At 43.4% G+C, this 24,456-nt stretch overlaps 1 protein-coding gene across 4 annotated transcripts in view; it reads left to right on the top strand.

Moving 5' to 3' along the window:
- Positions 1-24,176, top strand: part of LOC124186828 — a 65,908-nt gene extending 41,732 nt beyond the window's left edge. Inside the window, exons 1-10 of one of the 4 annotated variants that reach the window (XM_046578883.1) lie at positions 584-652; positions 9,108-9,200; positions 13,956-14,090; positions 15,363-15,527; positions 17,191-17,325; positions 17,725-17,994; positions 18,084-18,458; positions 18,524-18,946; positions 19,031-19,331; positions 19,487-24,176. In XM_046578883.1, the coding sequence (XP_046434839.1) occupies positions 599-652; positions 9,108-9,200; positions 13,956-14,090; positions 15,363-15,527; positions 17,191-17,325; positions 17,725-17,994; positions 18,084-18,458; positions 18,524-18,946; positions 19,031-19,331; positions 19,487-23,229 (5,694 nt within the window). In that variant the 5' untranslated portion in view covers positions 584-598 and the 3' untranslated portion in view covers positions 23,230-24,176. Of the gene's footprint in view, positions 1-583; positions 653-4,786; positions 5,190-9,107; positions 9,201-11,252; positions 12,540-13,955; positions 14,091-15,362; positions 15,528-17,190; positions 17,326-17,724; positions 17,995-18,083; positions 18,459-18,523; positions 18,947-19,030; positions 19,332-19,486 lie in introns of those variants that run through there. The other 3 variants (XM_046578892.1, XM_046578864.1, XM_046578873.1) reach the window with 3 other exon arrangements.
- Positions 24,177-24,456: the final 280 nt, after the last annotated feature.

Raw genomic sequence — 24,456 nt, 5'->3', positions numbered from 1 at the left:
AATACCCTATAAACCAAACAATATTGAACTAAAAATGGAATCGTCATTGGGAACTGGTTATTTTTGTCAGCGGCAGAAAATTTCTAGTTTTGGCTATTATACAGTCGTCAAGAGTTTATCGAAAATGTTTTTCATCACAATTAAAAAATACGGTTCCTAGAGTACAAAATGAAGATGAGTTTTCTAGCTGTAATCAGAGAAAATAGTACGTCTTGCTGTTTCTCATAATTACGGTTATTCGTACACTATTTTTTCGTACCTATAGTCACAATTTGATCCTGGTGGAACATTAAACTGATATTGATGAACTTTAACAGCGCCGAAATAGTTACACATACCACATTTTCTTACGATTCCATTCCAACGGTATTGAAACGTAATATCGCAACGATAGGTTTGAGCATTCGACTGGAATGTTCCAGCAACTATACATAGCAAATTACATTTTCCTCAGTGCAGTCGTTGGTGCTGTCAGCTACGCTTGTGCCATTGAACAACTGTAAAGAAGGGTGAACAGGTACACCACACCGTACAGTACAAGGATGGCCATGGGCCCTCCTGCTCTCCCGAGTGCCAACACCTATAATCCGTGCACCGAATGTCGAGACAGGTCAACCTGTCGTTAGGTTCGAGCTCACGGAGCCGAAAACAGGTAGGGGCGTTTAGGTTTGGGCGCATAAATCTACCTGCCCTTGGCTGTCTGGATAGGGGCGAACGATGCACCTTGCTACTTTTGTTAGCGCAGCCCAAAGTAAACCTCCACCCTCGACCAGCGCCTAAGCAAATGGCCGAGTATCATAAGTCGGATGGATCATGCGTACGCAGGTCTCTCGGAAATTCCAGCCCAAAGACCCTCTGGGCTCATTTTTCATTCTTATTTCTTCTGTTTCTTACCTGACTGATTGTTGTTGCCTGTTTCCAAGGTACAGTAATATTCATTAACGACTCAACCCTCCGGCCAACTTCTTTTCGGTCCGAAACGAAATACGAGTTAGATTCTGTGCGAGTTATGTGACAATAAATCTATTTTCACACGTCGGCTAAATCGCCGGTCATTTTCACGTGATACGTATAGAATCGAACTCGCAATTTGGTTCGGATCGAAAACAAGTTAGTCGGAAGGTTAAGGCATTAAATCTTTGAGTCGCACATTGTTGTACTCAGTCAACTTTTATAACGAGATCGTCTTCCATGGTTTCTTGGATCGCTGACTACGAATCTGAAATCAGCTTTTGGAAATTCGAGATGGTGGATCTAACATGGTGGACAAAAATTTAAGAATTGCTCGAATACGGTTAAAAAACGTTACGCAACAGCTTTTGGGTTTGCTGAACGGATTCGCCGTGTTGAAGTTTTGAAAATTTCAGTTGTTCTTATAGTACAGTCTCTTCGTTTACTGAGATTACTTGTTATTGGGACGATTTGTGTCACGGAAAAGAAATCCCGCCAAATATTTTCCAAATCGCTTCGCACAATATCGGTAAACTCAGTTATCTTAACAAGACAGTGCAAAATAAGTACGTAACGGTTTTAGGAAGTGCAGGAGTTACACGGTTAACATTTCGTCGTTGCGTAACAAACCGAGAACGTACGACGGTACGATAAATCGTTATAACCCGACTAAAAGTTCCGTTGCCAAATGATATATATCTATATGGTTTGAATTACAACCAGGAGTAAGCTATGTTATGTGTATAAGGAAACTGCGACTGCCGCAGGTTTCTCGGGGACGATATTTCGCAATCTTACAGAACGAAGATGAGCCAGCTGGCTACGCGCAGTGCTGCAGCAAAACTTATTCATGCAAAACGTTCTTTGAAGCCTTTCGCTTCGCGCTGACGTATCTGCCGTGTATCTCTTCCTCTATAATCGATCAAGAAGGCTGTAGAAATTCGATTTCAAGTGAGCTACGCAAAAGAGATTTCGCAAGGATGTACCTGTTTGCATAATAGAAGCTTCCTTTTTTAAAGCGTTGCAGATTCTAACAATTGAGATCGGACAAACTTCTCGATCAAAAAGGCTCAGCTTTCGTATCGCAGATTTTTATCACGAGGCTAAAGACTCTTAACTTTGGAAGAATTTAAGCATGTTTTTGAATCTGTTTTCCTTCTATTTCGTTTGTCATAGTCAACTGATGCTGCAAAAGTCCACGTTTTACGGGGATTTAAAAAGTCCTGTACAGTCCCCGAAAACGATGTATATATTCAATGTTTTCACACAATAACGACAGTTAAAAACTACTACAAGATTCAACGAATATTTACATTTGAGCAAATATGTAAAACCTGATCTCCGTGTGGAATAATTTAACGTAAAAGCGCGAGCTTTGAGTAAAAACAGCGATCGTCAAGCGTTTGGTAAGTCTTGAATCGGTGTGTTGATATTTGTTAATGGCGCACCCACGCGAAATGAGGTGAATTTGGCGACGAATAAATTCACAGCAGTCTCGCCGGGGCAATTATTGCAGCATCAGTGGTGCCTGGGAAAAAGATGATATCCGGTGACGCGTTAACTCGATTTTGAGAAAAATCTGTAAGTCGTACAACTCCCGCCCACGCATCTACGCAAGAGCGTCAGAGTGTAATCTTCGATGTTCTCACGCCTCTTCGCAAAGGGGGGGAACCCGATACGGAATTTTGAGTAGGTCTGTCTCTCGTCTCGTGATACGTATCAAGGTACCTCCCCGTAAGGAGGAATACTTGAAAGAAACGGAGATATCTCAAGACAGCGCCGAAAATGGGCCTCGGCTTGACCGAGGCAACGGCTCCTAGGAAGAAAAATAAACGAGAAAAGAAAAGAGATGTATACCGAAAGAGAAGGAATCACTGCAATTATCCGAGACCCCTAGACACGGTCACGCTGTTCCCGAGATCTTTACACTATCCAGACTGCCGAGGGTCCTGCAGGCTGGGCCTGCGAACCAGAAATGATCTGCCTAACCATTGTACGCTTTGAGACTCGACAGATTCAACCGATTCTGAGAACCGTCTGTGACCTTTTAACTCGCCTCTCGGCTATCCGAGTCTCAGTTTTATGTTACTCGAAATCTTTTCAAGTACAACCGGACGCCGCTGTGTTTTATATATATATATATATATATATATATATATAAATTACGCTGCTAAGAAAGGAGTTTGCTGAAAGAGCAGTGCAATTTTGAGCGGTTTTCTAGGCTTTTTGATAAAAATGATCGCGCCAAGCTTCTTCCATCCTCAAAATTGTTTGTGACATTACGAAATCTCGAAACTGAGGTATTATGCAATAAAATCAATCTTCTTGATATTTCAGAGTGCAATGAACTCCTCTAATGTTACATGCATCCAGCTTGCTTCCTCTGTTCTTATCATGAATTATAACATAACAAGGCGAATAGTATCTACATGGAGGTAAATTTCGTCCGTTTGTATTAAGATACCGTAATGCGGTTACCGGGTTTGCTGAAGCGCGTCAGAAGGCTGTTTTCAAGGTATATTCTGTACTGTATTCAAATACGATCTGGGATTTATGATCGACAGATCTTATACCGTGTAATATGTATTCTTATATCCGGGTTGTGAATTTTTCCCTACTAATCATTGTCGCGGTCAAAGCCCTTGACGTAAAATATGTTGAGTCGGTGGATGTTTGGTCTGGAACAGTTTTGCTGTTTTATGTAAATACGAGTATTATGCGATCTCGCATGAGTTTCCGGAATCGCATCCCATGTCCAAGTCGACATGATTACATGCATCCAATGTTAATCGAATACGCTGTATCGTCTCTATCTTGACTTTTACCGAAAATAGAACATTTTTGCCATTCGGATAAAGTGTGATCACTTTTGTTAACTACCAGAAATTTTTGGGCAGTGCTCAGAGAGCATGAAAAATTGAATTTTCATGTATTCAGACTTCATCTGATTCGGTAAATCTTTTTTCTGCAGTTACTAAAATCCTTGTAATGAAATATAATAGACACTTGATCATGGCGCAAATCACACAGCAGTCATTGCTATGATATTCCATTATTACGTAGCGAAACGCATCAAACTCCAATATTGGGATACGAGAATTTTGGTTCTTTCAATAACAAGAGAAGACGAAATACCAAGTCGGTACAAGTATTATTTCGGATACACTGTTCAACGAAAAATTTTAACGTTCTGTTGATAGTATACAGTTTGGGTTTTGGACTTATCGAAAAACAGACGCCACAAACAGATTACGTAAAAAGTTTTTGAAATTCCGCTGGCAAGCGTGCACCAAGATCACCAATTTCCATTATAAACGGCAAAAAAATTAAACCATCGAACGATGTTAAGATTAATCGTAAACTGGCTTGAAAACCAGTTTTCCATTCATCGGAACGATTTTACGAAATTCGAGTTGTACCCACTTGTATCAACAGCGCAAAACGCTCCCCCCCCCCCCTCCCCCCCCAAAAGTTGTAACATGACAAAATAATGAATTGAAACAAGCATCCTTGATTCCTGGTACCAGCGTACAAACCTACAACCTTTGAACCGAAGCATGTCTCAGGGGGACAACAAAATTGTCCGCGATAATTGCGCAACCATACATTATAGTAACCCGGAAGGTTAGAGAAGGGGGGATATTCGGTGAGAGCGTATCGTAGCGTAAAATTCTCCCCCTCCGGCCCCCTTTGTCGGTGAACCCTGCGTCCCCCACCCACGCGAGATGAGGCCCCGTAGTAAAAATGGCCGCAACGAACCGGCCCGAGGCCCGAACGCGCCAGGCCGCGTAGTAGCGTGTAGTACAACCGAGGACCGAGGCGTCGCGGGGCCCGGAAATCGGCGGCTTGCTACAGGGCGAGCATTGCTTCGAGTATAGAGCTTTGAGTTTAGTTGCCAACCTGTCCGCCGGCGGGGAATCGGGCGCTGGCGTCGTTCGATTCGCGGCCGAAGGCCCAACCCCGGCATTGTTGGAGTGACGCCCGCGCCAGAGAACCCGAGTATAGATAGACAGAGAGAGAGAGAGGAGGAGGAACGACGCGTTTTCATTGTTGCTTGTTGTTGTTGTTGTTGTTGGTTTATCGCTTTTGCGTCGTATCCGACGCGATGCCGAACCGCGGGCCCAACATTTGACGGAAAAATATTCCTTCGAATCTCGCCGGGACTTCAGACACCTGTACGCGCAAGGATGAAGCAGGAAAAACCTGTCAGGAGACAGGCGCTCTTCCAGATCGCCAAGGTTCGTTTTATATTGTCATCTGTACAGCTGCATGTGGGATTTTGGTTTCTTTTTGAAATCTTTCTACTTCCTCTTGTTCCGGATTTTTATCCCGATGATTTTATACTAGAGTTGGAAGAGTCAGGGTCTGGGGAAATTGTTGGTTGGAGATCCGTCATTCTCACGATTCGGTCTTCTTCCCGTTAACCACATCGGACTACGTGCCGAGTCAAGGATCTCGGCGCTTTGTTTATTTAAAGTCTTATCTTGTGGCGATGGGAGAAATCGCGTGTGTCAACGTCTTCTGGTCCTTCCAAATGATTGATTCTCGTTTTGACTTCGATTCACTCGTTGCTCTGTTCAACGGCAGAGAACGGGATCTAAGCGAGAGAAAGAGAGAGAATGGAATCGGACGCTTATAATAAGAGAAAAAAAAATATATATATATTGCCATTGTTGCGTGGATGTGAGAATGTGGGACCAGCAGTGTAAGGCGTGTAAGAAATTTTGGTAAATACAATATTTATCACGAGTGCACGAAAAGTGGGCCCTTGAAGTTTGCTTAGCAGTTTAGCGAGACGAAAGTAGCCGATTTCATCTCAGTGTTGTAAGGATATGGGTTCACGCATTCGCGGTTCACAGTTGCTTCGCTTTCGTCCCTCGTCACACAATATATTGTCGAGTTAGGAAATATGGAGAGCAATCATGCGTCGAACAACTGCCAGACTACGAAATAAGCATGTTGTTATAAACTCGACCGCTGAAATGGGAAGTAGAATTATTGCCTGATTGAAAATCGTTGAAACTAGATGTGATTAATGCGCACATTCGCAGTAAATTGATTATCTTTCCGCCTTTCAATTTATTTCAGATCATATGAAGCGTGTCTAGGCGTTTCATTGAGAACGGTAATAAAATTATTATGAAACTATTTGCACCGAATAGGTCAAACACACAACTCAACCGTTGCTGTTAATTGTAAGTTTTACGGATGGGCGAATGCATCAATCGCTGATAGTTTGCGACAATATTTTGATTTTGACTAATCGTTAACTTTATTTTTAGAATATGGAAATATTTTTCAAATTTACGCACCTCGTTCCAATCAAGTGAACCAAATTTGTAAGGTTGACTGCTATTCTTATAATGAAGAAAACTTCGTGAATGATTTACAAAGTTTTCATAATAAATCAACCCTCAAACAAGGTGAAAAAAGTCAAAAATATGTGAGGGAAGTAATCAGCGTCAGTTTTCGATATTTTTTCTTAACGTTGCATATATTCTAATTCTGCTTGAGCAGCGCGATTCTCAGAATGCCAAAATGTCGTATACTTAGAGCATGTAATGCAATTAATAATTATCGTCCAATAATAATAATGAAAAATTATTGATACAAAAATTGTGATGGGTAAATTTTTTTATTCATATTCCAAGCTCTCAATTTCATAAAATTTTCAATCGAATTTGCATAATTTTCAAGCCAATCAATTGAAGAAGCATTCGTTGTCATATTTTGCCACAAACAGATATCTCTGCAGTAGCATCAAAGCTTTGAGATTCGTCGAAGACTGTTGAAATACCAATGTTACTACACGATACCCTTTCAGCAATAACACTCATTCATAAACGATGAATTTCCTCCGCGGTGTAAAAATAATATCAGGCAAAATATATGCGAGAATTTCCCAAGCAGTTGTCCTTCGATCGAAAACAATCTCGCGGCATTTCAACAGAATACTCTCGTACATATGCACATGGATATAGTTTATTATTACCGACTACCAGGTATCATATTGTACCCATATGCCATGCAGCCTGAGCAGTTACACCTTAGAATGTTGAGACACAGGCATACCTGGTGGTGTACGAAGGTGTTGGACTCCACGCACACGTCTCAACGAGCGTTAACGTGTGTTTATAACGCATAAGTGTGCGGGGACCTCGTCGGATACCAAATAGAACGTGTACTATACTTACGCACCAAAGGCTTACCTAGCCAGCTAGCATTGGTCAGCGTGGACGTCTAACTATCTAACTAACGGTTCTTCTAGTACACAGCGTAGTCCAACCACGCGACTTTCAAATTGTCGAATCGGACTGGCCCAAAGAATTACATACCTAATCGTTCGGAGTCGAACATCAACTTTTGGTTTCAATCAAGCTGGGACAATTCATTGGCACGTATGAAAACTCGACACGCGGTGCGGTTTTGCAACGATTTCACGTTTCACGAGTTTAAAATATTGCGTTATTATTTACAATCGCAAACGTATGAAAAATAGTCCAAACGTCAAGAAAGAATTTTACTTGTCACGGGTTCTATAAATGTCCGCGGTTTTACGTACGTTATATTTGTTTTACAAGTATCGAAAAGTAGTTGAAAGACTTGGATCACATTGATATTTGTACCATCTTAGCGTTTTTCAAAAAATTACGGACACACTGAGAAAATTTTCATTTGTTACAGTAACTATAAAAATTCAGTAAAACAGGTATCGTTAAAAAAAACTGTTTGAATATTGTTGAAATTACGAAAAACAAGGTACGCCTAACCATTTTGCGCTATTGTCGATTCTTTTTTTGGTAATTGCAACGCAAAATCAATTTCTCCGGTTTACTCTACTTTTTTAGTTAAACAAGGCTTTAACATTTAACATAAATTTTCGCAACAGTTACAAGAAAATATAGTAACAGTGATCGTAATGAGAAAGAATAGTAAGGGATACTAGACTTTCCGGTGACAGCTACAAAACTAATTTTCATTTTCTACGAATAAGTATATTTTTCGATTGTGGTAAAAAACTAAAATAGTTAAGGACTGAGCGGTAACCGGAACTAAAAATTTCTTTCAGTGCACTGTCTTCTATCTTGAAAAGGCTTCAGTTTTTTGCAAATGGCTTACTACAAGAAAATAAGTTCATTTTCTTCTCATTAATTGCAGTCCCTCGATCATCTGACGGAGTTAAAAATTGAAAGCAAACATATTTGACGACTCTATTCGAACCGGGCGAAACAGTCCGATTCGGTTGTTGCCTCTAAAGCAGCCCATCGGAAGCGACAGTTTACTTTATTCGTAATTAGCAATTAGTAGTATCAGCCTCGCAGGTAGGAGAACCACTTACGGTTCTATTTTTGGTTCGCCGGTTCGCGGTGAGCGCCTTACTCGGTCGTCGAAATCACTTACAGTCATCGTGTACTTGGTCTCCGTTCCTCGATCGCTCGGTTCCGTCACGTTTCTGCCTTCGGGACGCCCTGCGGATGCGCCTTATTCAATCATCCGGCTGACAATGATTCTCCTTATTTTACGATGTAATAGCGGTCTGCTTGCATTCGGTATTTAAGTTCTTACAAATGTCCGCAAAGCTAGTCAGTGATATAATTAAATCCTCCAGGCAAGGAACGGAAATTGACGGTTGGATCTGTTCATCCTGATTACAGGTTTTTAACGAGCACATTATTTTTTTGTCGCGACTATCGTTCGCGCGAATAATTAAAACGCGAGTTTCATCGTAGCGAGAAAGACATTATTTCACGGTCATTGATTTTGCCACTGATTCGTCGCTTTATGTATACGAACGAAAATAAATAAATAATATGAACTCACGACGAACGTGAAAAATGAGTTATTTCATATAATATTCTGCATAATCGAAGAAACGTGTTGCCAGTGGAAATTTTATCCTGGCTACTTTGCCAGCAAGCTGCAATTTTCATCGCCGCAGTTGGAGAGTTATTTGATCTTAATCGTATTGAAATTTGTTCCAATTGCAGTTGTTATAATATTTTGTAGGATTCTTCAAATTGAACTGAATTCAAAGGTATAATTTTTGATCGAATGATTGTGCGTCAAAGCCTGTAATCGTAACGAGAGAATCTTATCTGTACATTTTGTCATTCGTCTTTCAAAGGGCTAAAATGGTACGTTTAATTTTATTTCAGGTCTTGTGGCACCTCGACATCTTTCGACGCAGTTTTCGCGAACTTTCTGGACATGCCTGCATGCGAGAATCTTGCATCTTTTGCGCTTTGAAGGTAAGGACAGAGATCTTATACTAATCAATCGTATTGAATTCCTGCGGGAAAAAAAAATTAGAACGTAACGTACTTCTACAGTTTTTGCGGAGTTCAAAAGTGTGTAGATTCGTATTTCCGTTGTTACATAAGAATATGGAAATGCGCGTGTGATAAAATAATCATATGGTTTTATCTTATCGTTCAGAACTTCCTGCGAGGTTAATTTATTTTATACACGCAATGACCGTGAGCTTGATAACTTTCGGTCGAAACTTGTGACATTAAAATGTCAGCAATGATGAAAGCCTTCTCAACGTATATGTAACGAAGAAACATTAGACCTCAGATATTTGTCACACTCTCGTGGCCCTCGACTTGAAAAAATAATAATATCTCAAGTGCACGAGCGTTTCAAGGGTGGCTGGGTTCAAAAAAACTCAGTTTAAAATTTCCTCCACTTAAAAGACTCGCCTTTCACGGAGTGATTTGTAAGTTATAAAAAAAGCTTTTCAATTTATATAGTCGTCAAATATCGTTACGGTCGGTTTTCATCTGTCGAAGAAAAACTGCAGGTGCGTAACAAACTGGGGACTTTTTGGATAAAAATAATTGTGTAAAACTGTGTTTTATTCGAATGAAAAAAATATTTAATGAAAAGAATGTATAAACTCATGCCGGCGTAGATCGTACGTAGGAATATCTAGGGACCAAGCATAGACTGCGTATACGTAGTATAATAGAGTACTCGAGATTATTATATCGATAGGAAGTTGTAACGGGGCCTCGAGCCAGAATCGACTCCTTTCTCCGGTGCAAGATTCTCGAGGTTGGTGGAGCTTACGCTATTGGTCGTCGGCCTACCGCCGCTGGCTGAGAGTCGAAGGTTTTACGGAGCTCTGGCGTCACGTTGGGCCCCGACCGATGGACCCAAGCGAGCCAAGCTGCTAGCTAGGGAGTCTGCGTCGTTCCGGGCTGTCGGTCCCTCCGCGTCGAGTAGCACGAGCTTTTTGCCTGATCCGCCTGGACGCCTATTTCTTCGGACGCCCGGCGAACCCCAGGTTTCACCGCGATCAGACGCCCTTTGTTCCCCCGGTTCCGCAGGATCCGTTTCTTCTTGTCCTTCTTCTTCTTCTTCTTCTTCAAAAAAAAAAAATCCACGAGTGCGGCCATTTTTCCGCGATTACCACCGAGCTGGAGATAGAAAGGGACAGGTGAATACTATTCTCAAGAGGAACAAAGACGAGAACAGAGGCCGCATCGTGTGCCATGTGAGAATCGCCGGGGTGAAACTCGGAGTGCACCTGCCTCACACCCTCAAACACCGTGTCGAATGCGGGCTCGAAAACTACCTGCGTTGATCGAGGGCCGACGGTGAATAAGGAAAGTGAAATTCGAAAAATCCCGGGCACCGTTGGAGGACTTAAACCTGCGATTCACAACGGTTCACGAAGCGAGTGAAACGTGTACGACCCGCGTTGGTAATCGCGGAAATCTAGGTTTTCAAATCTACTGGGTACCGTTTTAGGAAAGGCCAAAAACGGAAATGAGAATCGTACTGAGTTTCGCTATCAGCCCGACTTTGGGGCCGTTCAAATGTTCCTCGAATATTGTCAGGAGGCGGTGATCGGTGGTGAAATTTTTCGGGAACTTGCGATAACGATTGCATTCATACGTGACCGCGCAGCCTGCCCGCTACGGACCTCGAGAAAAAGGCGGCTCTCGGCTTTCCTTCCTTCCATTCGGGTTTCTTCAGAGCGTATTACTACTACGATTCACCTCCCACCTCCTCTCTCGCGAGTCGTAAAAAGGTGAGCAAGGCGACGCGAGGCTAAGTCGGTCTCGGTCCTAGTCTTGAGTGATCGCTCTTTCTCTCGACGACGGCGAGCGTGTGTCTCCATGTAGGTGTACGCTCTTCGGCTGCACGGGGGCGTCTGTCTTGGTGCTTAGTGACGTCACGCCCCGCGGTTCTTCGAGATCTATTGCGGAGGTGTGCAGGGGGCGGACAGGGGAGTAGATCTCGAGTCAGTGGCACCGAGGGTGGGGACACTTACTCGGCACTCCGCAAGCTGCTGCCACCAGGTACGCAAGCCGGAGTAGAACGTGGAGTGCTTGCATCGGCGCCGTTTTACTCCCTGCAGGTTACTCAACCTGAAGCACACCGCGCTACCTGCGGCCCTTTTTCGTAATTTGAGAAAACGTGTCCGAATCACGATCACGTGGTTTGTGCGAGTACAATAAAACGCTAGGGTGTGGATCGGGACAACAGCCTTTCGTCAATTGTCGAGAAGTTTCTTTTCCGCACTTGTTGGAACTGAGCTTTCCATATGGTTCTTAGACAGGTGTTACGAGTGTCTTGTTTTCACTGGAGATTTTTTTACCGTGTGGTTCAGAGTCCGTACTAGGCCTTTGGAAGGGAGCGTATAGCGAGGATCGTGCTGACTGCAGAGGAGAGTGTCTCTTGTGTTGTGTTTGTGATAAGGGATACGTAGCAGGTGTATTTTTTTTTTTATGCAAGTGGATATTGTGTGCAGGTTGAGTGGGGGCTTGAAAGTTTGCCCTGCGGTTCCTTTTCCGCTTCTTTTTTTACCCTCTCCTCGTTCATCATAGCCAGCCGCGTGGCGAGGAACGTCTTATCAAAACTAACCGCGGCGAGTAAATATACGTACGTGATGTTAAGCGCAGATAAAGAAGCGAGTTTTTTCCTTCACGCTGATATGACAGACTTGACGTGTAACCAACGAGACGTGGAGGACCAATCCAAGTGACGTTATCTGCAGGTACCTGCTGACGAACTAGCGGAACAAATACTCGCGAAGGCTCTTCAAAAAAGATGGTGCGACGTTCCTTTGAAGTTGGAATTTCAGACGCGTAATTGTAATCCGCGTCGGTAATAATAAGAGACGTTTCGTTTTAAACAATCATCGGAATGTCTCTCCGGGGATTTCTGCCTCGCCATCGTGTCTGTTGTACGAGGAAGCTGGTCGCGAGTGTGAGAGATCGAAGACGTCACGTAACGAGTAGCCGCGGGGCTTTTAGATAAGAGAAGAAAAGAGACGGAAAATTGTACGAGAGGTGAAAAATTTGTCGAGTGTCTTTGCGAAAAGTTTTATATCGACGATGTTGAAGTGGATAAAGGTTCGTCAGGACCCTTTAACGTCTCGGTCGACCGCGACGTCGATGACGACGACGACATCAGGTTTCGCTTCCAGAGATCAGGGGGATAGCAAAGAATTTCGAGACGATGATAACAGAATTTTTGGCACTTCATGCGAAATGGAGGAGGAGGAGGAGGAGGAGGACAGCGGTATGGAAAGAGAAGATTCCCCGGCGGGAATCGATTTGAAGGATTTAAAGAAAGTAAGTCAACAACTGTTCGACACCGATTTTTGGGTCAGACGTCACCAGACCCATTACTGAACATGTGGATATCCCGAGGCTCGAGGAGCGGGGATGGCATGCGAAATATGATACAAATTCTTCAAAATCCATGTAATTATTGTAACGGACCCATATTGAGATCACGTAGTACGCGCCACGCAGATGTTATAGGTAATTTTCTACTCGCGTACCGCAACACTCGCCTTGTCTCTGTCATAATCGTTTACAGATGAGTTGACTGAACGCTCGGCATTTTCATTGTCATCTTTTGTCAGAAAACTTTCTCTTATATAATCTATTAATACTCTTTTTCAATATTCAAAAGTGGTATTTTATTTTATTATTTTCTTTTTTTTCATCGTCATCTCGCATCACGAGGTGGAGTAAAAAAAATTCATATTGAAACTCTGAGTTACCATTCATTACAAAACAAAAACATTGAAAAGTAAAGAAAAAAGTTATAAGAATCGAAATTTATCATCTGCAGAAGTATCTTCGTTTTTTTGCCTCTCTATTGAAATATTTGAAATCAGATTTTGGTGATTCATTTCTATAAAATCATCAGAAGTAGAAGAAAATGAGACTAAGTCATCATCTCCATTATGGATATAAGAAAATTGATTTCTGTCAGTAGAGTTGGTTTGAAAAAAAAAAGTTACAAATACTCAATGATTCGGTTACTTTTCATATATACTTATCATTATACTTTTCATTATTAGTTCAAGGAATCGTTCACAGATTTAAATTGATTCGACCTTTTCGACGTCCCGCAGCTGTATCACCGGCGGTTGTAGCGACACAAAATAATACTCGACCACCGTTGCAGTGTAATCTACGTGCTTGTATTATACTTTCTACACGTTCCATACAGCATTGCGAAAGATTTGTGCAAGGAGCTATAGCCATTCATATAATGCCGATAAATTACCACACATTAAACACGGCGGTTCAACAAATGCCACCACCACATTCACGTTCAGAGAATGTCGCAGCGGCACCGCGAGTTGCGTTACATAAACGCTGCAGCAGTCGCCGCGAATTTGTTAGCCAAATGCGAAAATCCTAGTTAAATATATATCCCGTCAATCAGGAGCCACGGAATGACCACAAAAGGCGACGTCGGCTGATCAGCGGAAGTGTTGAGAATGTCGACGCTTCAGTTGCAAACGAGACTCCTGCGAGTGGTAATTGAGTTCTGGCCACTGATCACCGATCTCGTCAGCTGCGGTGGAAGCTAATCAATCCCAAATACCCACCCCGAGCAGCCGATCATTGAACGTGCAGAGTTTCTTACGCATGTTACTCACACATTCCCTCGGGAATGCGAGTGCAGCGCGTGTCCCTTGCGTAACCGGGATTAATAATCAACGTTTGTGCTTGTTTGCTTATTTGCAGGACCTTTTCTCCCAGCTGCAATTCTCCCAGGAAAGCGCACTGCCACCCGATGCCCTCCGACGAGCACTCGCCGAGAGCTTTCTTGACCAGCAACGGTTTCAACTTGGCTTTATGGACGACGCCGCAGAATGTTTCGTAAGTATTTCATCCCTTACATCCATTATTCAAACTCTTAGGTTCAAGACCCTCTTGTGAATATCGTGCCAAACTTGTTGTAAAGTTTTCGTGGAAGACTCGAGCTGATGGTACCATTGAAATGTTTAGAGGTTATGAGTTTGTTGCGCTATATTGAAGAAATTTCGGACTTTCTCATGTATATCTCAGTTACCGGTAGCGTAACGAGTAAGTGATTTTATAATTGGAAAGACGAGGCAAAAGGAAATGACATCAATTATTGGATTTGGTTCGACAGCTTGATCACATGAGATTATACTTTTTTATGGCAGGGTTATTCGTTCTGGAAATGGTGAATTCCCAGACCAAAACATAACTGGTAATAAATCTTGACTTTTGACGTTGAATTTTACCCGGGAGTTTCGATCATTTTACTCTCAAGGTTCGGTTTCCCCTCCCTCGGAAACGAACAAAGGAACGAAATGAAAGATATCCGAAAGTGCTTTTTACTGCACGAAGGTTTCGAGCAGACAACTTGTGAGAAGTGTATTCAAAGGGTGTAAAATTAGTCTCGCGATGCATCTATAAATTACCATTATAATAGCTTAAAGCATCCCGTTATAATAATTTTGAGTCACATACGCGTCTGAGATTGGATTATATTATTCTCTTGCCCGAGTTTGATCTTCTGCTACGTGAATAAGCGAGATAAATATTTCACCGACTTCATACTTGATCCTAGATTTTTTCTCAATTTGTTGCGGATATTTCTTGTTAGACCGCAAGTAATACGGTTGGAAAAATCTGGGCTGAAGTTTGTTCGATACTTCGTATCGGGGGAATCGGGGTCCGGAAAACGAACCACCAAGAACCGAGTCTTCCTAATGGCATGGCCAATCAGTAAGATTTTATCATCGAAATAACGGTTTTCAACTAATTCCCCGATCTTTTGTTGAATCTAAGAAACGGCCAGCCTTGAAATCTTGATTACTTCGGGTCAGTTCACTCGTACTGACTACCATTGTCTCGGCTTGTCGGGTGTTCCCACCCTGAGACCGACTCGAATTTAGCGTAAAAAAATTTTTCTGTAATACCATTATGTAACTCCACGAGACGTACGCACCTCGCGTATCTGACGGTGTTTCATTCACGGTTTCGTGAATCGCATTAGGTGGCGACGCGGACCTTGGAAGTCGGAAGGAAAGGAAACAAATCTGTTTTCGAGGAGAAAATCAATCTCCATATTCAAATCTGATACGGAGGTATAATTGTGCGGGTATTCTTTTGTTCTAGGAAAATATACTGCTGCGAATTCACCTCCACATTGCCAGTGGCGAGGCGGAGGACATGTGCAGTGCCCGACATTGCGTGCCTCATCAAAAGTTTGCGATGACTTTGGTCGAGCAGAGCGTTTGTGGCGCCTGTGGAGCGACTTCGGAACCGCTACCTTTCACCCAGGTTGGTTAACACTTCCGTACAATTTATCGCGTCCATGATAAATCTGCCACTTGAGTGGTCGCTGAACTCATTGTCAGGGTTTTGATTGCGAGTGTTTGAATGGAAAAACCGTCCTATTATTAGAACAAACTTCATCAGGTACCAAAGCAGTGAATGAAACTTTCCGAGTTGAAGAACGGAATATGGGTAAAGATTGATTTGAATTACTTGTATAAAAAGAACCAAATGCAAAGAATTTTTTTTTTTTTTCTAGAAAATCTTGACCCGATCGCAAATTTTGTACTTTGAAATAGTCATACGTTCGTTTCATGGGTTTCATATTAAGGATGGGTTTGAAAAAGCGTATCCGCGTCTTTTTGAGAAGCATTCGACCAAAAGGGATCAGCAGCTTGCTTTTTTTCCCACGATCGTCCGCAGGTATAAGACGCGCAGACATAATACTGCAAACTCAGCATTGTCGAGTTTCGCCCACGCAGGCTGACAACTCGAAGAGAGTAAATTGTGCGCTCGCCCAGTGATGTTCTACTGTCGGCGAATTCGGAGGTAACTTTTTTCATGTGCCGAGGAGTTTTGTGCTGATCTCTGGGAAAGATCGGGCCTTATCGATTCATCGAAGGAGTCAGGCAAGATCGTTTATTGGATGTATCGGTTAATGCGAAGACTGAAAATAAACGAAGATCGGGTATTCCTGTTGCTGATGAGACCGGAAATCGCTCGAGTGACTTAAGCTGAAGCCATACCTGCCAAACCCTTAAATATCCAGGTGACCCAGACCCTTTGATGGACGCGATGCCCTCCGGATTATACGGGATTAGAGAGACGGGATTTTCCGGTAATCCAAGTATTGAGAAAGCTTAGTTTATGAAGGCGATGGGAAGGATTCGGCATAGAGATAGAGTTTTCAAACGAGCTGATAAAATCGTAGACAAGATTTTTTTACAGCGATTTTATTTAAAAGATTATTTATTTGAAAGATTACGAAGAACCCTTTCTCCGATGTTTTTTTCAACCGTTACGGATGAACGCAAAGTTTTCGTCTGAGAATTTATTGTCGAATCCACTTTTGGGTCAGTATGCGCTGCGGAACGTGTAAATAAAAATGAATCAGCCGTTATTTGCACTTCCTAATCGAAGATACATGACGACGCCGTATCTTATGCATGTGAACACACAAAATGCAAACATTTTTTTTATCCTAGCAGTCAGGCGTAGGTGTCGTCGAATGCTGCTGGCTAGAATATCAGGTTCTGCAACTAAGCAGATACATATGTATAATGAGCGTGAACAACTTACCCGACGCAATTTGCATCGGTCATGGACGTTACTTTTATAGGTAATCAAAGAGACGTTTTACCTGCCTCGTTATTACGAAGTTCGAGTTGGTAACGTTAACGTCATGAAATATTGTAGAAAATTTCACTGTTTTACAAATTTGGAACGCCTTTTGACGAATTGTAATTGCAAAATGTGAGTGTGGTTTTTTCTAAAAATTCATCGTTACTCTAATGCAATTAATTTCAACCTCGTTATTTATCTTATTATTATCTGCATACGTAGAGTTTTATTTTTTTGCAGTATGGATTGTATTCTTGCCTGAAAGCTTGTCTTCACCTGTCTGACCTCTGTGAAATTACATGCCTGTATATTTCATTCACCGTTACAGATGGTCCATTATGTGTCAGCCTCAGCTCTGACGTCACAGGCTCGTCAGACGCCACAGTCATCGAGATCAAGTCCGGATCTCTTCGGGCAACTTCTTCGACGTGCAGGGGGAATGGGAGACATCCGCGACTGTCCGGTAAGACGTCGTCTATTTCATTCAGTTTTCATTTCCATTTTCGAGGTCAAATTATATTAAGAAATATACTTCGAATAGGGGAATAACAGCACCAAAGGTTTTAACGGTGACTCATTAAGAAAGTAAGAAACCTCAAACAGCTCGATTGCGGTTTACGCGGAATTATGACCATAGAGAGTGTCTGTTCGTAGTAAAGAGCTTCAGATCCTGTTTGTACACTCATTCATGGAAAAGTGTTTAAATATCATTAGTGAGGCAGTGATTGGCCATGGTAAAGTAAAAAGCGAAAAACTGATACCAGGAATCGACTCTTAGTATAAACCCAATGTTTAATACTATCATTATTAATTCAACGACATCTTCACATGCTAAAACCTCAACGCTTTTGATCCTCTGCAGAGTTCTTGTGGTGCTAAAATCCAAATTTGCCGAACGCTGATGAACCGACCCGAGATAGTGTCGGTTGGTGTCGTCTGGGACAGCGAAAGGCCGTCATTGGAGCACATCATGGACGTGTTCGCGACAGTAGGAACATGCCTTAGACTAAGCGACGTCTTCCATAGCGTGGTTGACTCGCGATGGGGTGCTTCGACCATCCACAACCTTGTAGGTGTCGTTACGTATTACGGAAAACACTACTCCACCTTCTTCTTTCACACGAAACTGAAGGTAAGTTGTAATAGGATTGTGCGAATCAACGTGAAAAAATTTTCAGCATGCTAATTTCGTGGTCTCATTACCTCTTGTTTTTCTTCAAGGTCTGGATATACTTCGACGATGCAACGGTGAAGGAGATCGGTCCACGGTGGGAGCAGGTGGTCGAAAAATGCCGAAGAGGGAGATACCAGCCGTTATTACTGCTGTATGCGACACCCGGTGGAACACCGGTGAACACCGAGAATGCCCCGAAAACTGTGACCCCCTTCCCGAACGGGAACGGACTGAAAACACCGCCGAAGAACAACTTGCGAAGGTCGATAACGCCGAGTCCTGAGAAGGCCTCGATAAACGGCACCGCGAGGCGGGCCATAACCCCGAACCCCGACAGTCCTCCTCATATGTACACGCAAAGAAGGACGTACAGCGACTATCAGAACCTGACCGACATCCAGAACAACATTTTTGGCAACCAGGTAAGTTGGAAAATGGCTTCTCATGACGCGGAACAACTCTGACCGATGTGCATTTTGTTTTCCAGGGAGTAGACGCCGTTGATGGCGAGGTGGAGTCCAAGTACATAAGTCGTCGCGCGGTGGAGAATGTGATGCAGCAGCAGAAGAAGCAGCAAATGCAGCTGACGAGGAGCCTGAGCGCCGGATCAACGCCGCAGGACGGAATAAGCATTCCAGATCATTTGAACGTGCCCCGAAGGCGGGATTCGGGCAATTGGTCCGGTGATCGTAACAGCGCTTCCTCAAGCTCCTCGACAACGATGGACAACCCGTATCTTTACATCGTTAACAAAATGCAGAGAAACTCCGGGGTTCCTAAAAGTCCGACAAGCAAATCTGGTGAACTGTCTAGCAGCAGTAGCGGACACTACGATGCTGGATACGATTCCTACTCCCTTTCCTCCACCGATAGTCTTCCGCTTCAGCAGGGGTTGAAGCACAATTTGCAGGTAGAGTTTAAGAATCTGGAAACACGGGAGAATTACCAGCTTCGGTTGACTGTATTACGATATTCAATTTCGTGCTTCTTCCAGCTTGCGCAAATACCCGAAGGTTATCAGCCATCGTCCGGAGACGACTGCGAGCGTCTCTGCAAGGAGACCGATGCTCTTCTCGACAAATCACGAGCGGCTGAAGATGCTGGGGATCTTGGAACGGCTGTTGCTCTTTGCAATGCTGCCAGCAGTAAAGCGAGAGCAGCGATGGATGCGCCATACAATAATCCACACACGATGACCATAGCCATGATGAAGCACAACACGTGCGTAATGAGGGCTCGCAGTCTGCATAGAAGGATACTCCAAGAACAAGCCATTGCTAACGGAGAGAAAGAAGGTGAGATAGTTGCATCGATCTATTCGTAGATAGGAAGAAACGTGGCGCGAGGCACTTTGTTGAATCTCCTAATACGTCCATCTTTCTCTTTCATGTTTGCTCCGTTGAATTTATTTAGATTTTCTTTGGTTACTTACTAAATTTCTGTTCCACAGAGGGTGCGACGGAGGGCAGACACTCCCGTGAGAACAGTAAATCCAGTCAACATTCGAGACAAAGCTCGCGTGACAAGGGTAATCACTCGCGTCAGAACAGTCGAGAGTTACTGGTAAACGCTGCAGCAGTTGTCGACAAGCCATCGTCTGTGAAGAGTATCCAGATATACGCAACACTGCCAAAGAAGAAGACCTTGCGAAGTAAGGCTACGGCGGTGAATGTGGTGGAGGACGAAGAGTACATGCTGTACGATCGACCGACTCAGCGAACTGGGCTGTTTGGTAGGGTAAAGCGGTGTGACGAGGATAAGAAGGACAAGAAACGGGCGCGCAGTGAAGAAAGGAACAAGAACTCCACGAAGGACTTCTCCATAGCACCGATAAAAGCTTCGCCAACAGTGAAAAATGGAAAGATGGCGGAGAAACCGAAGGAGAATGACGCTAATCCAACGAAGATATCGCAGACGAACGGTACTCTACCTGCGGAACAAAAGCAAGGAAAGAAGCAGCACAAGATACGACGAAAGCTTCTGATGGGTGGACTAATAAAGAGGAAAAATCGAAGCATGCCCGATCTGAGGGAGGGACAAGATGGACAACCACCAGTGAGCGTTGAGCCTTCTTGCAATACTCTGCCTAAGCAGTCCGTAGATGATTCTAGCCTCGGTCTTAAAGGTAACGAAGTCGGTCAATCACTGAGTGGGTATCTCTCCGAAGGTCACTTGGAATTTGCGGGTAACAACAATAATAACAATACCAGTAATAACAATAACACCGGGAACCCTAACCTCGAGAGGAGCCGCCTGATGAGAAAAAGCTTCCACGGTAGCGCCGGGAAAGTGTTGCACGCGGCAAAGGTACCCCCGCCGCCACCACTGAGAACAACTTCCCAACTTAGCAAGTCTAAGTGTCAAGGTGAAGTCGGTGGTGGACTTCAGTCTGAGAACTCGATGTATCCGTTGTCGGACGACAACGTCGGTAACTCTTCGCAGAGTCAGAATAATAACGCGTTTTGGAATCACGCCAACCAGGCGAACCTCGTCTCGCAGTCTGGGCGCGTTACCAACTACGCCGATTATTCCATGGAGCCCCACTCTCTGCAATTTCTTCCGTCCTACAACCAGGAACAACCGATCGTTTCCAACTTCAACGGCAAGCCAAGGATCCAGGACGACGTTGTTCAGTATGCAAACGGCATTCTGTACGAGCCAACGTTCGTCGTCACTCGAGCAGATGTTCACAGCGAACAGAGTCCCGTCAAGCATCAGTCCCAGCCCGACTCCTTACCACCTTATCCAGAAAACTCCAACGTTTCTCACTCCAGACAACCCAGTGAAGAGTTTCCTCCACCTCCCTATCCCTGCATACAATCCGTCTCTCACTCCCGACAACCCAGTGAAGATTTCCCTCCTCCCCCACCTCCTATTGACGCGAATCCACCCGCGCAAATGGGATCCGTAGGTTCTCAGCAGCAGCAGCAAACATCACAGCAGCTCGAGGCTCAACAGATTAGCAGTCTGCTTGCTCAGCTGCAGTTAAAGAGGGAGCAGATGCTGATCACGGGCGAAGTTGACGGCAAGGAACAGGACGAGGACGATAAAACGTCCGGAGAAACGTGGCTGCGTGAATTACAAGCGAAGCAGGCCGAAAGAAGGATGAAGAAGCAGAGCCCTGTTGACCAAATGGCATCGCACAATCAGGATATGCCCAAGACCAGGGCGCCCTCGGTGCCCCAAACACAGGGATCGACAATTGCTAGGAGAACGAGCGACCTGATGATGAACACTCTTGGTCAGACTCACGAACAAAGCAGAGATGTGACGGACAGTGCGAGGCTGGTCACAGTTTCGTCGTCAGTTAAAGACATGGCAGCTAGGTTTGAGCAGATCAAACAACAGCCGCCTGCCAAACCTGAAGTTGACCAAAAACCGAGCAAAACAATATCAACGTTATCCGGGACCGACGTGACTCAGGACGTTCCACCTTCTGAGCCACTAAAATTGTCGACGGAAAATCTTGCCGCGTTTACAAAATCCGATAACCAGTCGAGCCAGTCGGTCCTGAACTCCAGCTTCGAATCGAGCTCCAGCCAGAGCACGTTTATCTCTACGGCACCGGCGCCGGTTAGCGCTCCCACAAGTCAGTCGGAGAGCGGTTTGAACGCGGCAATATTGTCCATGTCGTTATTCCTACCCCACGAAAACGGACTTCCAGTTGATTATCCAGAGGATGACATAAGTGAGGTTGCGATGCAGAACACAATTCAGAATACAACGATACTCCCGATAGAGGAAGATATTATGCCGAGGAAGACAAAACGCAGGATCGGTAAGAAGAAGAGTGTCTCTTTCTGCGATCAGGTCGTTCTGGTCGCGACTGCCGAGGACGACGAAAAGGACTCTTACATCCCGAATCCAATCTTGGAACGGGTCCTCAGATCGGCCCTCAACAAGCCCGAGACAGCTCTGGTTCTTCGGGAAATTCGAAACCTCCAGGAGGCTGAATTGAACAGAGAAAATACGGCTCCTAAATTTCAGCAGCATACTCTACCGCTGAAGAGCGAAGCGGACAGCATTCCAGCCACGCCGTACCAGGACCAGTTAAGGAGCGTTAATCCAATGGCCGACACGATAAGACCGACGTTTGGACGACAGAATTCGAACGAAATGCCGAATGGCCCTCCACAGGACGGAAAGAAGGCTTACAATTCTTACAACGAGGGGCAGGATGTCGTACGGGAAGCGTACCCTGTCGGGAATCAGAACCTGTCGAAAACTCTGACTTCGTATACCCAGCAGTATCCCCAGCAAATTCGTTATCCTCAGAACGGACACTCTGCGCATATCCAGGGCTACACGCAAACGCAGACGGCTCATCCCAGGAATCAGGGAATCCCAGTTTCGCAAATGCAGAAGCCGGCGAGTCCGTTTCCGACGCAAGTCCACAACCAATACCCCCAGAATGGTACGGTGGGTCAGAAGATAATGAACGCTGCGAACCAGCAGAAGAACGGCTTCCAAGGAAACTATTATCAGCTGGAACAGCAGCACAACCAAGTGAACAAACAGTATTCGGCTCAGCAGCAGCAATCGGGTAATATGAATCAAAGGATTCAACAGCACAATGTCAGTCCAGTGACTGTTCCCCACGGTCAACAGATGGTCTGCTACCCGTCGAACCAGTCAACGAATCCTTATCAGCAGTACAACAATTCTTCGTCACCGCAAAGTCAGTACCCAGTCAGTTCCTATCAGGGTTATCCTCAGCAGAACAGAGCTAATCAGCTGCTACCCCAGTACCAGCCACCCCCGAATCCGACCGCTCCTTTTCAACAACAACAACAACAGCAGCAACAGCAACAGCAGTCTAACGGGCAAAATTATCAAGGAAGAATAGAAAACACCTACCAACGACAACCGCAGAAAAATGAGCAGCAGAATATTCTTGCTCCGAATCAAACCTATCCGAATCCCATACAGAATGGTCAGATACAGTCGAACATGAAGTATCCGACGTATCAGCATCCGCCGGCACCCAAGCAAACGAAACAAGTGCACTTCCAAGCCGGCACTAAGGGAGGTGCGGTCAACCAAAATTCGTCTTCCGTACAGAAAACTTCACCAGTGACAGCTATGCCTCGAACAACACATTGCCACTTATGTCGAAAGAAGCACGTCGTTGAACCTGCAATTTATTGCACGGACTGCGATTTTTACATGTCGAGATTCCGGCCAAAGTCTTAGAATTTTCGTAAGATGATGGTCCGGATAAATTTAAAAATTTGTAAGGTATTTTCGCGTCTATGGTCCGCAGTTTTAAGCTCTCTGTATTTAGGTGAATCCTTTGTTGTTACAGCGAACAGTTATCGTTATATTTTAATTTAAACTTATATATTATATAGTGTTTAAGTACGATGGGTGTGACAGAAAAAAAAATCACACCTATGGTTGATCATCGATATACTAAACGCAGTATTGGCTATAGTGATTACCATCGGTTTTGCAAATATCAAGTGGTAATAATTGCTTTTCTTCATTTCTGTACTTACGTATAGGTATAGTATGTACATTTTTACTCATATAGAGATGTTAATTGTTATATTATGATTCGTTTGCGACCGTTAGTTGTAAAAGCCCATTGACTTGAATCTTGACGGTAAATAATTCTTTTTTTAATAACCTAGTGCTTCGATGTCCTTTTTCCTCTTAATTCTGTACAAAATTACAGATCATTTTTATCTGTGTCGAATTGTTTTCAATTACTTACAAATTAGTTGTTATCGTTATAACCTTTGAGTTGAAGGTATATTATACTTAAGTTAAGCATAGTTGTCGTGCGTTTATATTTTATACGAATATTTTCATATGTATACTATATATATATATATATATATATATATATATTAAATATACCCAGGAGCTATAGGAATGTCAGAATTGTGATACTAGCCAAGCTATGTAGTACACTGTGTTAAGTTAAGGTTATTATTATTGGAGATTATATCAAAAGCATATATGATTATGTATGTAATGTAGGTGAATGCAAAGTAGCTGCAGGAATATGATCTCTGAAGAAGTATGTCAAGTTAAGCATACATATATATATATATATACACATAGACATTATTACGTGTTACAAGTTACATATGTATTATCCACGTGCTACATAAATGTACAAATTTCTTATTTTACATATACCATTATTATTATTATTATTATTATTATTATTATTATGATTATTCTTTTTTTTTGTACGTCAGTATTTTGTTTTAAAAATACTTTTATATTTCCATTCAGTTTTACGTTAATAAATTACTACTTGAAATAAAAGTTTCGGATTTTTCTTTTATTACTGCCAATTCTATTTGTATTTTTGAAGCAATCGTGCCAAATGTAGTTGACGATGATAAATTTTATGCATGATGAAACAATTGAATTAATTGCTGGGACACATTTCAGTGTTTTTGTTTT

The sequence above is a fragment of the Neodiprion fabricii genome, chromosome 1 (genome assembly GCF_021155785.1).
Source record: "Neodiprion fabricii isolate iyNeoFabr1 chromosome 1, iyNeoFabr1.1, whole genome shotgun sequence".
NCBI classification, from domain to species: Eukaryota; Metazoa; Arthropoda; class Insecta; order Hymenoptera; family Diprionidae; genus Neodiprion; species Neodiprion fabricii.
The sequence above is the reverse complement of the archived record's forward strand: the minus strand, read 5'-3'. Positions and strand labels throughout refer to the sequence as shown.